The sequence below is a fragment of the Sus scrofa genome, chromosome 13 (genome assembly GCF_000003025.6).
Source record: "Sus scrofa isolate TJ Tabasco breed Duroc chromosome 13, Sscrofa11.1, whole genome shotgun sequence".
Classification (NCBI taxonomy): domain Eukaryota; kingdom Metazoa; phylum Chordata; class Mammalia; order Artiodactyla; family Suidae; genus Sus; species Sus scrofa.
Window position 1 is genome coordinate 54,265,923 of NC_010455.5, and position 18,605 is coordinate 54,284,527.

At 42.4% G+C, this 18,605-nt stretch overlaps 1 protein-coding gene across 1 annotated transcript in view; it reads left to right on the forward strand.

Moving 5' to 3' along the window:
* GXYLT2 (glucoside xylosyltransferase 2) overlaps positions 1-18,605 on the forward strand; it is a 97,255-nt gene that overhangs the window by 60,398 nt on the left and 18,252 nt on the right. Inside the window, exons 4-5 of the mRNA XM_005669726.3 lie at positions 9,175-9,426; positions 11,030-11,153. Of these exons, the coding sequence (XP_005669783.2) occupies positions 9,175-9,426; positions 11,030-11,153 (376 nt within the window). The remainder of the gene's footprint in view (positions 1-9,174; positions 9,427-11,029; positions 11,154-18,605) is intronic.

Here is an 18,605-nt window from a genome sequence, read left to right on the forward strand (position 1 = left end):
CCCGTTTCCACTCTAGAACAGTTTAGGAGCACTGTTGTGTTTCTCTACTATCCCTACCATTAGCCATGCCTTTCTTTGCTTTGCCTTTTACCTGTCTCTTCCACTAAAGCTCCCTGAGAACCGAGAATATCTCATTTTTTACTACTACTAGTATTATTGCTACAGTACTGCTACAACTACTACTACTGTTGTTGCTAGTACTATTGCTAGTTCTGCTGCTGCTGCTAGTTCTACTAGTAGTGCTGCTACTAGTTCTACTACTGTTGCTGCTGCTAGTGCTACTAGCAATACTGTAGCGAGTACTACTAGTAGTACTGTTACTAGTACTGCTGCTAGTACTACCAGTAGTCCTGCTATCAGTACTGCTACTAGTGCTGCTGGTGCTCCTATAGTTACCGGCTGAGAGTCAAAGAACCAGCCCTTGTGAGAGTGAGACGATGAGAATGTCATGTAGCATTTATTCAGTCCTTACTGTATGTACAGAGGCTTCCCACACATTATTTCATTTAATCATCCTGGCAGCACTCTAAAGTGAAATGACCAGTCGCACCTACAAGTTAAAGAAACTAAGGCTGAGAAGGCTTAAAGCAGCTTGCCCAAGGCCACAGTCAGTAGTGTACGCAGAATCTAAATGCAGGAAGTTAGATTTCAAACCCAGAGCTTTCAACCACAAAGTTGTGCTGTCCAATCAGAACAAGCTGGGAGCAAAATGACCTTGAAGGAGAGATAGTGGTCCCTGATCATCTTGCTGCCCATGGCGACCCTTGGTCCTTACTTAGGGCAGAGAGTCAGGGTTCCCTGAAGGCAGCTGCCCAGGTTGGGGTGGTGAATGGAGCGGGGGCAGCATCATATACAAGTAGCTATTGTGTGCTGCCTCTTTTCCCCTTTCTCTAAGAAAACAAAGGCCTCATTTCTACTGCTGACTAATTTCCATAAGGGAATTAGAATGGCTAATTTTATACCCTTTCGGTAAATATTCCTCTGCCCATTAGAACATAGCCACAGTGATCCTCTTCAAATTAATACCAGCAATAATTGTTGCAGAATTAGCCTCCAGAGATGCAATATTATAGGAACAGTGGGGTTTTTTCTGGTCTTTTGTTTTCCCAGATAAAAAGTAAAAAAGGCCTTGTGTTCTTGTTTTCAGTTGAAGTACTAAGTGGATTATGGTATTAGAAAGGTTCAAAAACTTCCATTTTTCTGTGCTTGACTTTGACTATATAAAAGATGTTTTGTGGTCGACACAAGCTTTGAAGTGCCATGGGCTTTGATGCAAATGGTAAAGAATTACATTTGACACTTTCAAAGGAAAAGCATAGAGACTTCTTATAGTAACAACCTGGCTATTTACTGAATGCTTACTACGTACCAGCCACTGTACTGAGTTCCTTGTGTGTTTTATTTCACAGGGTGATTGTGACGACCTGGGGACAGGGGAGGTGGTAGAGATCTTGCTTTCCACTTTGTACAAATCAGGAACCGAGGAGCTTGTCCAGAGTCACAGGGCTCATGATGCCAGGATTTGAACTCAGGAATGCCAGACTCAGGATTCCGAAGGATTGTCCTCTATCCCAACTCTGAGATGTACGATTAGGACGATTTGGTGTGTCTGTTTGGAAATATTATCTACATACCATGAAGAGCCCACCAAAATGCTATATGCTTAGTTTAACAAACTCACACCTGTGTGACCGCTGTTGTGGTCCACAACTAGACATAGAAATCACTGTCAGTGCATCCCTTCCCAGGCCCACATGGGCTTCTTTATATTTCAGGAAGAGCAGAAGCAGAGGAAGAGGGAGGGAGGGAGACTTCAGCAGCTGCAGACTCTGATACAAATGTGCAAGGGCCAGACAGGTAACTCAGGAATGACACACATCAGGTACAATCTCAGTTAAAGGTGATCCCAGCATACCTGCTGCTCAGGTTAAAACCATGGAGTTGCCCTTAACTCTTCCCTCTTTGCACATTCTACCTCCAGTCTGTTGGGGAAATCCTGTTGGCTCTATTTCAAACTATATTAAGGGTTCAAGCATTCTCATCCCCAGGTTGTTATCACCTGGACCAGGCCACCAGCAACATCTCAGGTAAATTATTAAAATAGTGTCCTGATATTATTAAAACAGGGTCCCTGCTTCTGCTGGGCACCCCAGTCATCTTAACGCAGCATCCGAAGTGATCCTATAATCTAAGGCAGACCATGTCTCTTTTAAAAGCCCTTCAATGGCTACCATATCCCTTAGAGTAAAAACTGAAGTTCTTTCAAAGCGGTGAATGGAGTGACCAGCCCACTCACCATTCTGTCCTCATCTCCAGCTCTTCTCATTGCTTGCTGTGGTGCAGCTGCCCTAGCCTGCTGCCCTTCTGAGCATGGTGCAGCCATGCCCCCATTATTTCTGCCTGCCCCCCTCCTTCTCAGCAAGGCCCTTCCAACGGCCCTATTTAAAATCACAAACCCAGAGTTCCCGTCATGGCTCAGCTATTAACGAACCTGACTAGTATCCATAGGACTCAGGTTCAATTCCTAGCCTTGTTCAGTGGGTTAAGGATCTGGTGTTGCTGTGAGCTGTGGTGTAGGTTGCAGATATGGCTCGGATCCGGTATTGCTGTGGCTGTGGTACAGGCTGGTAGCTGTAACTCCAATTGGACCCATAGCCTGGGAACCTCCATATGCTGCAGGTGTGGCCCTAAAAAGACAAAAAGACCAAAAAAAAAAAAATTGCAAATCCAGAGTTCCTGATGTGGCTCAATGGGTTAAGAACCCAACTAGTGTCCACAAGGATATGGGTTCAATCCCTGGCCTCACTCAATGGGTTATGGTTCCAGTGTTGCCACAGGCTGTGGTGTAGGCCAGCAGCTGCTGCTCCAGTTCAACCCCTAGCCCAGGAACTTCCATATACCGCAGGTGTGGCCTTAAAAAGAAAAAAGAAAATTTAAAAAATAATAATAATAAAATAAAAGCGTAAATCCCTCCCAACCTAGAACCCCTGTCCCTTCCCAAGTTTATTTTTCTCCTACTTCTCTACTATATAATCAATATATTTATCTTGCTTATTGTCTGACTCCCTCATGAGGACAGAGATTGTCTGCCTTGGTCATTGCCGGTTACACCTGGCACCTAGTGGATGCTCCATAAATATTTATTATATGAATGAACTGAAAACATGGTGGGGGGGGCAGGGGTGGCTGTGGCCAAACACACTAGTAGATTTTTCCCATACAGGATGCAGGCTATTCTTTGTAGATAGATAGATAGATAGATAGATAGGGATAGATTTTTTATACATATATAAAATGATTTTTTTTTCATTATAGCTGGTTGACAGTGTTCTGTCAATTTTATGCTATACAGCATGGTGACCCAGTTACACATACATGTATAGATTCTTTTTTCTCACTTAATCATGCCCCATCATAAGTGACTAGACATAGTTACCAGTGCTACACAGCAGGATCCCATTGCTAATCCATTCCAAAGGCAATAGTCTGCATCTATTAACCCCAAGTTCCCAATCCATCCCGCTCCCTCCCCCTCCCCCTTGGCAACCATGAGTCTATTCTCCAAGTCTATGATTTTCTTTTTTTTTATATAATGATTTTTATTTTTTTTTTCATTATAGGATACGGACTATTCTTGCCTGAGTTATAGATTTTTTCAAAAGAAGACAGAAATATTTGGATATTATTATGAAATCTCCAGTTTTTAAAAATGTGGCAACTCATTCAAAAATGTCAAATCACTGTATATTTTAAAAATCCAAAGTTCCCACTGTGGCGCAGTGTGTTAAGAATCCAACTGCAGGAGTTCCCATCGTGGCGCAGTGGTTAACGAATCCGACTAGGAACCATGAGGTTGCGGGTTCGGTCCTGCCTTGTCAGTGGGTTAACGATCTGGTGTTGCGTGAGCTGTGGTGTAGGTTGCAGACGCGGCTCGGATCCTGCGTTGCTGTGGCTCTGGCATAGGCTGGGGTCTACAGCTCCGATTCAACCCTAGCCTGGGAACCTCCATATGCCGCGGGAGCGGCCCAAGAAATGCCAAAAAGACAAAAAAAAAAAAAAAAAGAATCCAACTGCAGCAGCTCAGGTCGCTGCAGAGGCATGGGTTCAAACCCTAACCCTGTGCAGTTGTTTAAATGATCCGGCATTGCTGCAACTGCAGTATGAATTGCAGCTGCAGCTCAGATTCATTCCCTCACCCAGTAACTTCCATATGCCACGGGTGTAGCCATTTAAAAAAAAAAAAAAAAATCCATCCATGGGCTGAATTCATCCATTCAGGTCCTACTTTGTAATCTGTAGTTTAGGTTGAATTGGACTTTCCACCTTAATGAAAGACTTGCAGCTTACCAAAAGCAGCAGCTATGTATTCATGGATGTTTTTCTTCCTTGTTCTTCAATCCCAGTCAGGAAGTGTGTCTCAGAATCAAACCCCATCAGGGAATGGATTAGGTCTGGTTCTGGAGGAGGACTGTGTAAAGGGCCTGCTGTCCTGAGGGTTCTGATCTGGGGCCTGTGTGGTGGTATCTAGTAGAAACCAGCGCTGTTATTCATGTATCCCTCTATGCTTGTTGCTTGCCTTCCATACATGTATCACCGTCTGCCACCAGGCTAGATGCCACAACCAGCCCACCAGGCAAGACTGGCAGGAAATTTGGAACTAAAACGAGTTGTTAGACCAGGACCGTGGGAGGTCTTTCAGCTCCCTAGAGTCTGATCATCCGCTGTGCTGGCAGAGATGAGGGGAAAGAGGGCCCCCTTACCTTGCTGGTTGGAGCCTAAATTTACGCACTTCTAGGATGTAGCTTGGGAAGATCTGTCACATTCACACATGCATGTATTCTTTGACTAGGGAATTACATTTTAATGAGGATACACTTTTATATATTTGAAGTGAATTAAGAGGATTTTTTTCATTGTGACATCGTTTGTAATTAACAAAAGGTTGAAAAGAACCTAAATGTTCTATAGTAAGTGGCTAGATAAATTGTGGAAGTTCCATACAATGGAATGCTGTACAGACATGAAAAATAAATAAAACCTATATGTACTGGAAGTTCTTTTGTGGTGCAGTAGGTTAAGGATCTGGCATTGTCACTGCAGTGGGTCAGGTCACTGCTGTAGTGCAGGTTTAATCCCTGGCCTGGGAAATTCCATATGCCACAAGTGCCGCCAAAAAAAAAAAAAAAAAAATCTGTATGTAGTGATATGGAAAGCCCTCCTATATTTATTTTTTGGGTTAATAAAAAAGTAAGCAGGCTGGTGACATTTGTGTGCCCTCTGTTGCCATTTGTGGTGTAAAAGAGGGAATTGTGTATGCACGACTGATTTTTCTTATGTGCATGAAATATCTGTGGCACAACACAGAGCAGTCCAATAACATGGGCACCCCTTAGAACAGGACTTGGTGATAGAAACACAGGAAAATTAACTTTTCAGGGAATTAATTTTTTTTCTTTTTTGTCCTCCCTGAATATGGAGTTCCTAGGCCAGGGATCAGATCCCAGCCTCATTTGCAACCTACACTGCAGCTGCGGCACTGCTGGACCTTAACCCACAGTGCCAGGCCTGGGGATCAAACCTGTGTCCAGTGCTCCAGAGATGCCACTAATCCCATTGTGTCACAGTGGGAACTCCAATATGTTTTTATTTTTGAAACATGTAAATATTTACTAAGTTAAAAATAAAAAGAAATGCCATATTATGGGTTTAAAATTTTCCCTAAAAATAACCCATTGTAGTGTTGTTTATTTGTTTGTTTGTTTTGTCTTTTTAGGGCCTCACGTGAAGTTCCCAGGCTAGGTGTCTAATCAGAGCTGTAGCTGCCAGCCTATGCCACCGCCACAGCAATGCCAGATCCGAGCCACAGCTGTGACCTACACCAGAGCTCATGGCAACGCTGGATCCTTAACCCGCTGAGTGAGGCCAGGGATAGAACCTGTGTCCTCATAGATACTAGTTTCTGCTGAGTCACTATAGGAACTCCTCAGAATCGTTTCCGCTGAGCCACGATAGGGACTCCCTGTAGTGTTGTTTATGATAGTAAAAAAAGAAAAGTGGAAGAAATTTGCATATCAAATAAGGGAATATTAGTTCGATGAAAATGTTAACATTATTTAAGTTTGTTCTGATATTATAAATTTTTGATAATATTTTTTGTCTTTTGTCTTTCCTGTTTGAAGATATTGCCTGTAGCTTTGTAATGGAATGCCTCCATCCTAGGAAATTTTAGGTTTTCCTTTTCCAGATCTTTCTCCAGGTCTTTTTTTTTTTTTCTTTTTTGTTTTGATGAAGGGCAGTAACTTTTATTTTATAGAAGAAAGTCAAGAGTTCCGTCATGGCTCAATGGTTAATGAATCCAACTAGTAACTATGAGGTTGCGGGTTCCATCCCTGGCCTTGCTCAGTGGGTTAAGCATCTGACGTTGCCGTGAGCTGTGGTGTAAGTTACAGACACGACTTGGATCCTGGGTTGCTGTGGCTCTGGCGTAGGCTGGCAGCTACAGCTCTGATTAGACACCTAGCTTGGGAACCTCCATATGCTTTATGGGAAGCAGCCCTAGAAAAAGCGAAAAGACAAAAAAAAAAAAAAAAAAAAGTGATAATTTTAACAATAATATTAAGACCAAGGAAAAAATTAATCAAGTTATACAGCTTGAATTTTGGAGCTAGATGTCCACATAACCTTTAACTTATAAAAACATTATCATATGATTTCATTCAAGGCTTAGATAATCAGCCATAAAGAGAAATGTGTTTTCTTTCACATGGGTTGAAATAGCTTTCTAGTCTACTCTGATTCTGTAATTATAAATTAGCTTTTTAGTGAAACACTGTGCAGTCTTTTATTTTGTTAAACACATTCTAGAAAGTGACTTTTTTGGAGTTCCCATCATGGTTCAGCAATAATGAACCTGACTAGTATCCATGAGGATATGGGTTCACTCCCAGGCCTTACTCAGTGGGTTAAGGATCCAATGTTGCTATGAGCTGTGGTGTAGGTCACAGACAAGGCTTGGATCCCAGGTTGCTGTGGCTGTGGTGTAGGCTGGCAGCTGTAGCTCCAATTCGACTCCTAGCCTGGGAACCTCCATATGCTGTAGGTTCGGCTGTAAAAATACAAGAAAAAAAAAGAGAGAGAGAGACTTGATCATGTTATAACCTTATTAGCCAAACTCCAGCAATTCTTAGTATTATTTGACACACTTGCTTGGACAGAACACTTTTCCATGCATTAGTTTTCCTTCGAAGTAAAATAAGATTGGCATGATGTTGAGTTCTTCAGAGGGTCTTCAGCATACAAACCATCAAAACTGCATTTATATGTGATACATAACTTGTATCATAATTGTGTCTTTTAATAATACTTTTGTCCAGAGTTTGCCCTTTCTCCACAGCACTCTGGAGCTGTGATTAAAAAAGAAAAAAATTCAGGAGTTCCCTTGTGTTAGGGATGTTAAGGATCTGGCATTGTCACTGCAGTAGCTCAGATCACTGTATGGTATGGTTTGATTCTGGCCCAGGGAACTTCCACATGGCTCTGGGCGTGGCCCCCTCCTCTAAAAAGAAAAGAAAAATTCAGCAGACTGGTGCTAATCTTTGTTAAAGTTTTTACCTTTCCATGGCTAAAGAGGAAAAAAGAAGTATAATGTGGTAGATTTTTTTGTTGTTGTTTAAATATGTGTATTCAGTTTAAAGAATTCATCGTAATTCTGGAATTAGGATCTCTAAATTGTTTAGATGGATGTTAAGATAATCTCCTTGTATGATGTGGTAGATGATCATTATTGACTTGTAATTTCATTTGATTGACTTGTAAATTCCATTCCTCTAGTAAATGGGGAAGGGAAGGTACGTCCTGCAGCTAATTGTGTAAATGTGGACATCTCCATGATGCCCATAACTCCATGATGTCCATGTCCATTCATTTGAAATGTTGGGATCCCAGTGGAATGTTGTCTTAGCTGGCCATAACAAAATACCACGTCTGGGTGGCTTGAACCACAAAAATATATTTTCTGGAGGCTAAAAGTCTGAGAATCCTATCTCGAGGGTTCACCCTCAGGACCCCATCTAATCCCAGTTAGCTCCCAAAGACCCCATCTCCAAATACCATCACACTGGGGGTTAGGACTTCAATGTAGGAATTTTGGAAAGACACAGATCTTAAGTGCATTACAAATATTGTTAGGATTTTAGGATGATGATCCTTCCTTGGTTAACCTACCTCTAAATTTGGGGAACAATGGCAAAACAAGGCAAATCACACTATTCTGACTAAGGCTTTAAAGCCTCAAACCCCAGAGCAAAACTCTGGTAAGCTAAACATTTAGCATAGGAGAACTTATTTACTCAAGGTGGATGCCTCATATGATCTACAACAGAGGTAGATGAACATACCCCGTAAGGCAAAAATGGTTTTCGTGTTTCCACTAGTTGAAAAAAAATCAAAAAAATGTTTCTCCGCACCTGAAAAATATATGAAATTATGATTTTAGTGTACTTAAAGTTTTATAGGAACCCAGCCATGCTCATTTGTTTGTATATTGTCCGGGGCTGTTTTGATGCTGCAACAGCCGAGTAATTGTAACAGAGCCCAATATATTTTCTCTCTGGCCCTTTAGAGTGAAATGTTAGCCAGTCTGCAGACAAAGCAGGCCAGTGACTCACTTTGCCTATTCCCAAGTCTAAATCATAGCTGAAAATATAACTCCAAAAAGATGCAGAGCCATATCCATCAACACTAGAAAAAAAGAATCCACAGACAAGAGCATTTACTTTAAAGCCTGGTTTAAAGATTGTCCACTTCAAGGGATCTAATGCCAGCCCTAGCTGTTCCAAGAAATAACTGAAAGAGAAAGACTGATGATCTCATTGGAAGATGGAAGAAGAAAGCCACAGTCATTTGCTGATGTTTGTATTCCTTGGGGAGTTCAACCCTTACCAAATATAGTCCAGGGTCTTGGAATTGGACCAAACTGAATCAAGATTGTTCTTCCTTTGAGTCTCTGCCCTTTGACACTTATCTATAAAGTCCAAGGAGAAGGGAGGAATGGGGGCTAAGAGTGGTACACTTTCTAAGATTAACATTATTCAATGACACTGATTGACCTATCAGGTCACTTTCTGTTGTTCTGACTTGCTTTGTTTTCTCCCTCCTCGCCCAATACGCACAAAGGTGATTTTAAAGGATGTGGACTCCCTTCTTTATGTGGACACTGACGTTCTCTTTCTGAGACCTGTCGATGACATCTGGAAGCTTCTGAGGCAGTTTAATTCCACGCAGCTTGCAGCCATGGCCCCTGAGCACGAGATCCCCAAGATCGGCTGGTACAGCCGCTTTGCCCGGCACCCTTTCTATGGCTCTGCGGGAGTAAACTCAGGAGTCATGCTGATGAACCTGACTCGGATAAGAAGTGCACAGTTCAAGGTAAGGAAGTATGTTATACCTCCTTGTTTAAACACTGGGACTTTGTATTCTCAGCAGTGATGTTCCTGGAGTGTCAGTGTGCTGCTTTTGGAAGTAGGTGGCTTATAGGTGAAACGGGAAGAGCCAGGGAAGAGAAAGGACTTTGGAAAGTTATGGAATATTTGTTGGTTTAGGAAAACCCCAGGTGATTATGGAATTCCAGGCTTCTGTAGTGTTACTATTCAGGAATATTATGTGGCATTTTTCTGAATTCCATGCTTAAACCCTGTGTGAATATCAAGCTTCAAAAACCATGGACAACTTCTTGGAATTATCCAGGGATATATTTACATCAATATACAGAGAAAAATGTACAGAGCTGTTCTTGGCATCCTCTTTTATCCTAGCAAAAAACTGGAAAAACTTATCTGAATATCAGTAGAGAACAAATATTAAAAAAGTATCTTCCCATTACAAAGAATTAGGTAAATCTATAAGTGAGATAAGATCTCTTAAAAATATTAATTGAAAAACTTAAAATGCAACAAAGCATAATACCATAGAGTGTGATCCCTTTTGTGCCTTAGAAACTTCCACAAGAAGTTTTTTTTTTTAACGTTTGTATGCTATTTGAATATTTTAGTCTGAGTATGTTTGCCTTTTGTCTTTTTTTTAAACGGTTTTTTTTTTTAACGTTTGTATGCTATTTGAATATTTTAGTCTGAGTATGTTTGCCTTTTGTCTTTTTTTAAATGGCCTCACATGGACATTCCTGGGCCAGGGATTGAATCTAAGCCGCAGCTTTGACCTACGCAGCAACTGTGGCAATGGCAGATCCTTTAAACCATTGTGCTGGGCCATGGATTGAACCTCGTACCTCTGCAATGACTCGAGCCTTTGCAGTCAGATTATTTTATTATTTTGCTTTTTTTCATTAGGGCTGCATCCGCAGCATATGGAGGTTCCCAGGTTGAGTCAGAACTATAGCTGCCAGCCTAGGCCACAGCCACAGCAACACGGAATCCAAGCAGCATCGGCAACCTATACCACAGTTCATGGCCATGCTGGATCCGAGACCCACTGAGTGAGGCCAGGGATCAAATCCGCATCCTCATGGATGCTAGTCAGATTTTGTTTCTGCTGTGCCAGAGAAAGAACTTCTGCGGTCGGATTCTTAACACACTGCACCACAACGGTAACTCCTCTTTTTCCTTCTTTTTTTTTTTTTTTGCTTTTATTTTAAAAGTAAATAGTTATTGTAAGATAAGGATATTTTTTCTTAAGATAGCTTAATTATGTTATCTGTATTTTATTCCTTCACTTTAGAGGCAGGAATTAAGCATAATAAAGAGAGATTCAATTTGGGGCATGGTTTTCTGAGCCTTAGGCCCAGCTACCAGTTCCTGGTCCAACTGGTGTCCATGTGTACACCTATATAATCTGCAGCCCTAGATTTGCTTTGTTCCAAGCCTTGAGGCCAGCAGGACCCCTCCTCTAATTTATTTCATGTTCCTTCTATGGGGCAGGGTGGGGGTTCAAGGAGAACAAGTGCCTCTGACTTGACGGTCAGTGAACAAGATGCATAGCTGTGCCTTAGCCACTCTGATGGTTTTCTCTTTTCCAGAATAGCATGATTCCAACAGGCTTGGCTTGGGAGGACATGCTGTACCCTCTGTACCAGAAGTACAAGAATGCCATCACATGGGGAGACCAGGACTTATTAAATATTATTTTTTATTTCAACCCAGGTAGGTTCTCCTTTGAGAATGCCGTGGGTGGACTCCTCCACCCACCTCCCCACCCAGAGCACATTCTAGCCCTGGGCCACCCTTGATGAAGTTTGAATGGTGACTGTGTCCCTTGTAAAGTGTGCCCTTTCATCCGCCCCCGGGGTCTCACACAGGCGGTCCTTGCACTCCTGACACAAAAGGCCAAATGTTGAAACCTCCAACGCGCGGCTTCATTTTCCAAGGGTATCTTTTAGATCTGGCCACGCCTTTCTTCTGAGAAGTACACGCCAAACCAATGGGCGGCCCAGAACTAAATGCAAACGTTATTATCTAGGCTCAAGACCCTACAGAGCCTGAACAATGGCTAGGCTGCAGGGAATTGCTTCTTGGAATCCCTACAGTTAAGTGACTTGTTCAAGGGTAAAAGGGTCTAGAATAAGGATACCCACATCCCTTTCTTTTCATCTTGGGCAAAATAAAGTCTTCTTTATTGTTAAGTCAGTGATTTGGTGGAATTGGGAAAGGAAAGGAGATGGAAATTTCTCGTCTTTTTTCTTTAAATTTTATTGGTGTATAGTTGATTCACAATGTTGTATGAGTCAGGGGACACAGCAAAGTGAATCAGTCATATGTATAAATATATCCATTCTTTTTTCTCATATAGGTTATTACAAACCATTGAGTAGATTTTCCTGTGCTATGCAGTTGGTCCTCGTTAATCATCCACTTTATAAAGCGGTGTGTCTGTGGACTTCCCGTGTGGCTCTCAACATAAAGCAGTGTGTCTGTTTTTATATTGACACCTAAAGCTAAAAACGGTCCTTCTTTCATCTTTTCTAAAACCTTATTTAATGTTATGAAAATCAAAAGCATGTTTTTTTTTTTTTTTTCCTTTGAAAAAGATCTCTGGGGATGGGCAGAGGGGAGTAGTCCTCACCCTGATCTACTCAAGCCTCTCCTTTTTCTTTAAAAATCCTGAAATAGAGATTCCTGTTTATAAAGACTTCTGTGTATGGTAGCTTATTACCTTAGAAGCACCTACTCTGTACCTTTGTTTTTTAACAATATTCGGAAATAAATTCAGAAATAAAACCTCTCCTCATATGCCTTTGGATCAAAAAGGAGCAAATCCTGGAAAAGGAAAAAAGCAGACTGGTTTGAAATTCATTTCAAGGAAAGATTCTTAGTCCTAATTGATTAGATGACAGGAATGTCTTGGCTATTTGCCTGTGGCATGTTTTAATCCATTTCTCTCTGATAGCAACAGGGATTTTAAAGCCTGTATTTCCTACTCTTTCTTTCTCTCTCCCTTTCTCTCTCTTTCTTTCTTTCTCCCTCCCTCCCTCTCTCTTTCTCTCTCTTCCTTCCTTTTTGTCTTTTTAGGGCCACACCTGAAGCATATGGAAGTTCCCAGGCTAGGGGTCAAATTGGAGCTGCAGCTGCCGGCCTACACCATAGCTCACAGCAACACCAGATCCTTAATCCACTGAGCAAGGCCAGGGATCAGATCTGCTTCTTCTTGGGTACTAGTCGGGTTCATTACTCACTGAGCCGCAATGGGAACTCCACCTAATTTTTCAAGTAGATTTCATCTTTTTAAATCTAGGTGTAGTGTATTGATTAGGATTCTTGACTGCAAATACAAGAGCTCTAGAGTTAGTCTAAGCACAAAGGATACTTTCTTTTTAAAAGGTGACTTTATTTATTTATTTATTTATTTGGCTTTTTGTCTTTTCAGGGCCACACCCGCAGCATATGGAGGTTCCCAGGTTAGGGGTCTAATCGGAGCTGTAGCCACTGGCCTGCGCCACAGCCACAGCAATGCCAGATCCAAGCCGTGTCTTCGACCTACTCCACAGCTCACAGCAACACCAGATCCTTAACCCACTGAACGAGGCCAGGGATCAAACACGCCACCTCATGTTTCCTAGTTGAATTTGTTTCCACTGCACCATGACAGGAACTCCTAAGAGGCAACTTTTTTAAAAAAGTTTTTATAAACTTTTTTTTTTTTAGTTTTCCATAGAAACCTAAGGCGGTAAGTCCAGCAGGCTGGGCCCAGGACCTGAAGTAGGAAAGGTTAAAGGATAAGCAATCCAGGCTGGGCTTTCCTTCTCCCACTGAGCTGTTGATTCCTCTCTTTGAAGATTCTCATTCTGTGCTCAGAGTACCAAGGTTTTATAGCCCAGGTCCAGCCACACAGAAAGACTTACTTCATCCCAGTTCCACATTCCCAGGGGAGAAACCAGATACTGCCAGCGTGGGCCCACAGTGATGTGGGAGCAGGAGCTAAAGAGTAGTGGCTGACGTTTGATTATGTACTGTCAGGTGCTCTTCTGAACATTACCTCACAACAACCCTGAGAATAGAATCCTCACTTTAAAGACAAAGGTACCAAGGGAAAGAGAGTTAAATAATCTGCAGTCGAGCTAATGCATGCCAGAGCAAGGGAACAAACCCAGGCCACTCCAACTTCACTCTGTGTGTGTGGGGGGGGAGGAAGGTCTCAGAGCCAGGAGGTGGGGGGTGGATCCTGGACTGCTGGACAGGCATCCCCAACTGTGCCTCTCCCCCTCATTATTTCTGTCCTTTCAATATTGCATTTTTCCTTTCTTGTTGTATGGCTAAAACCCTCTTCCATAAGCCTATCTCTTTGTATTCCCAAACTGAGAAATTCAGAAGATTTACACAGTTGCCTTCTCACAAACCCTCTTAGCCTGTTGCAGATTATTTGAGAATTTGATCAGTGAATAAATAATACTCAGAGGTGGTTCCAAGCAGCTCTGAAATTAGACACAAGCCCCTTGTCTTTAATTAGGGCTGAAAACCAACTGAGTTGGATGGCGTCACACTGCCCCGTCTTAGATCCTCTGAGTACAGGGATATTATAAAATAATTACAAAGTTGTTCTGAAGCCTGAGTCTGAGCAGTAGCAAGTATAGCAGAATTTCCTAACTTTAGGTCAGTATTAGTTAACACCTTGATTGTTCTTCATATGGCCTGCCTTTGATCTTTTGTACTTTATCCAGGACTTCATAAAACATGAGCTCTTTGACCTGAAATCCAGTGAGAGCCATCACATTGAAAGCCTTTTCTTTGTTTTATTGATGGTGAGCACTTTCTCTAAATCAGAACAAACTATATTTGAAAAAAAAAATCTGAGTTCCCGTCATGGCTCATTGGTAACAATTTCAACTAGTATCTGCGAGGACATGGGTTCGATCCCTGGCCTCGCTCATTCGGTTAAGGATCCAAGTGGCTATGAGCTGTGGTGTAGGTCACAGACGTGGCATGGATCTGGTGTTGCTGTGGCTGTGATATAGGCCAGCAGCTGCAGCTCCAATTCACCCCTAGCCTGGGAACTTCCATATGCTGTAGGTTCGGCTCCCCGCCACAAAAAAAAATTGTCACCTTTATCCCTGGGAAGGAGAGAGGGAGAGAAGATTGGCCCCAACCAGGAGATAAACATGCTTATTGTTTTGATTCTTTGGGTTGCCATGGGTGAAGCAATACACACAAAACCTGAGACCTGAGCCTATGTCTAGAATGTTTTTATTATTACAGCCTCCCCTAGCCAATAACATTGCTTTTAAAATGTGTTTAAAAGTCATTAGCTCAAAAATGTTGTAAAACTGTTGCTATAATTAGATAGTAAATGCCTGTGGGTGTGTAATTGCCCTGCTGGGTAATAGACTGACTCAGGAGGAGACAGCTGAAGCCCATGAGGGCATGCGGGGAGCTCATCTCCCAGGACGTTTCTTGGCAAGTGAGCCAAAGCAGCTTCTTCAGAGGATGGCAGGCTGAACTCACATCTTTACAGGTGAATTTGAATCAAGAGCAAAGTTCTTAGGGTAAAATTTGTGGGTTTTTTTTTGTTTTTTTTGGTGTTTTTTGTCTTTGTAAGACCACACCCATGGAAGTTCCTGGGCTAGGAGGCAAATTTGAGCTGCAGCTGCTGGCCTGCATCACAGCCACAGCACCATGGGATCTGAGCCCTGTCTGTGGCCTACACCACAGCTTATGACAGTGCTGGATCCTTAACCCACTGAGCAATGCCAGGAATTGAACCTGCATCCTCATGGATACTAATCAGGCTCTTAACCCACTGAACCACAATGGGAACTCAAGGAAGCATAAATTTGACAAGGGCTAAAAGAGAACCCTGTGTAGAAAGATGTGCTTGGATTCGTGCATGTTGGTGGCCCAGGTGCCAGCCCCATGAGCACATGGATCAGATCACACCAGGCCTTAGGAGAACTAGTTCTGGGCCAGTGTTCAGGACCAAAGCTGATTTCTTCATCTGTCAAGAGGCTGATTTCTTCTCTCCATGCCCATCTGACTCCATTCCACCTCTCAAGCAGTCTACTCTGTTTGCACATGGCCCAACCCTGAGTCAATACAACCTTATAAGTCCATACTAATGGTAATGGATTTGCTATGTTTCCTAATTCAAATTCTTAAAGAAAAAAGAGAGAGATTGGCCTGGCATGGCCTATGAATTGATTGTCAGCCCTGCTATGAACCAATTTGCTTCATATAGGAAGACCACCCTGGATCTGATAATCAGGGGCCAGAGGAACAAACCATGTGGCATTTTCCTCTCTCAAACATGACCACCTAGGTCTGACCCTTCTTCAGGAGAAATTTTTAGAAAAGTGGGCTGTGGGTAGGGAAGGAAGGGAAACCAGCCCAGTAGAGATGACAAGGTAGGGCATCCAGCCTGAGTAGAAGCAGTTGGATTCCAACCACAAAGAGAGAAGACCTGAAAGGCCCATGGAATGTACATAGATTGCCCATGAATGGGATCCTGGGGAGTCAGGAGGGTTTGCTGGGCCACAGGGAGCAGAACACAGAGTCACATGGAACAGGCCCCTTCGGTGGGCCCGTCAGGCTGCCTTCTCATCCTGCCTGGGTTGCTGGAGCTCTGTGCTTCAGCGTGCAGTGTACTTACTCCACCCAAACACCCAGCAGCTGGCAGTTATGAGTGTGTTTTGGGGTGGACAGGCCCAATTATTTTGTTTTAGGACCATCCTGGAAAACCGGTCACAGATCATTGTTTTGGGAGCCTAGCAAGTTCATGAGCTCTGACACAATGCACAAGAATGAAGATTGTAGGGTCCTTGTGGGAAGAGGTCACGCTACTTTGTCTTCATAGAGTGATTCCATTGCGAGGTTTGATACCTTAAATGGAGTTAGTCTTTAGAAATGTTGACTGGTTGGATGAATGGACTTAAGAGAAGGTCATGAGAGATGGAAGGAAATGGAAGAGAAAGAGCACATCCAGGAAAGCAAGAGGAAAGGATTGTGGGGAGAGAAAGGAGAGGAAGAAAGGAGCAAAATACAGATGGTAGAGGAAGGTATAAACTTTCATTCTTCTGTTCATTCAGCAGATATCTTTTGAGCACCAACTAGGAACCAGCCACAGGGTTAGTGTCGGGGATAGGCAGCAAACAGGAGTCACTTTCTACTTTCCTGAAACCTATCTTTTATTGGGAAAGGTGGACTTTCAAAGAGTGCAATGAGTTGTTCAAAATCACAAATTGAGGAATTCCCATTGTGGCTTAATGGTTTAAGGATCCAACCTTGTTTCTGTGAGGATGGCAAATCGATCCCTGTTCTCACTTACTGGGTTAAGGATCCAGAGTTACAGCAAGCTGTCTCGTAGGTCCCAGATGTGGCTCAGATCCAGTGTTGCCATGGCTGTGACCTAGGTCACAGCTATAGCTCTGATTTGACCCCTGGCCAGGAACTTCCATATGCTGCGGGTGTGGCTGTAGAAAAAAAAGTCGCAAATTGTGATCAATGCTATGAAAAGACAGATGCAGGTTTGAAGAGAACTGTTTCAAGGCTGGGAGAGAGGGTTGCTTTTTTAGATTATGATTCAGAAATGTCTTCTTAGAGGAATGAATTGTCCTTTCTGGAACAAGGTGCATTTGGGAAGAAGGAAGAAGAGGCTGGGAAAGCTCCATTCCAGAATGAGACATAAACAAACAAAATGCTATGAATCATGCAAACAGCCTCTGTTCTTTTGACAGAGTGTAGAGAGTAAATAGCAAACCTATTTCACCACGAAGTTAAAATGATCAGGCATAAGCTACTCCATCATCTTAGAGACCCCAAGAGTAGGAAATGATAGGAAATGTAAGGGCCAATCAATTCATACAGTACTTTGCAAGTAGTTAGGAGACTCTGGAAATAAATAAATGTAGGCTCCTGAAGCTATCACTTAGGGATTTCAGTGTCATGAATAATCAATTAATGAGCTGCTTTATCCATGTAAAATCAAGAGGAAAAATAGCAAAGACCCAGGGTCTGAAGAGAGGTCAGCTTGAAAAAAATGTTTTTAATAAATTGCCATGGTTTGAGGCTTTGGGGATTTGGAATTTAAAAACCATTCACTGTATTATTTCCTCAGCAGTAGAAGAAAATAACCTGCACATTTCACCATGCTGTCATTTTTAAACATTAGATTTTGACAGCCATGATAATCTTGCTTAAACTAGATTCGTTTTGGAGTAGTTATTGATCATGTGCCAAGTAGCCATCATTAATTCACGCTACGTGTTCATTGGCTGGCCTACAGCGGTTTCCATCTTCACCCCACCCCAGGATGCTGGGTAGCCCCTCTCCTCCTCCTTCCCCTGTTAACAACGTGGAGATTTCGTACTGTAACCCACGTAAAATGTATCTGTGAATAAAATGGCACATCTGCTATTTTTACCTGTGCACTTTTTTTTTTTTTGGCCGCAGCAACAGCATATGGAAATTCAGAGCCAGAGATCAAACCCATGCCACATCAGTGACAATGCTGGATACTTAACCTGTCACACCACCAGGGAGCTCCTCACCTGTGCACTCTTGATTGCCCTTTCTTTTAGTAATGGCATCCAGTTTTCTTAGGGGGAATTCTCTTCCCCCACTGCATATAGTCTCAGAGTCCTGCCTGCCCCTGACTCGCACTGAACCAGTCAGACTACCTCCTGGGGACCTGAGTCTGGGAATCCAAGACAGAAAGTAGGCGAGGCTCGTTCATCCTGGCAGCAATGCCAAGACACTGGTTAATTAGTCCCCACACTTAGGCCCCAGGCACTGTCCCACTTGCTGCCCCATTTCAGCTTTCCCTCAGATTTTATGAAATGCCTCCTCTCTTTCCAAAGAAGAAGAAAAAAAAATTCTTTTGCCTCACAAGTTAGAATCAAAATTGGTAACTTGCAACCAAAAATAGATTTACATTTCTTTTTTTTTTAGTTTCAATATCTGTTGGGTTTTTTTTTAATTGACATGTAATTGATTTACAATATCCTGTTAGTTTCAGGTGTACACAGTGATTCAGTTATATATATATATATATTCTAGATTATTTTCCTTTATAGATAATTATGAAATATGAGTATAATTCCCTATGCTATATAGTAGGTCCTTGTTGGTTATCTATTTTATATGTAGTAGAGTGTGTGTGTGTGTGTGTGT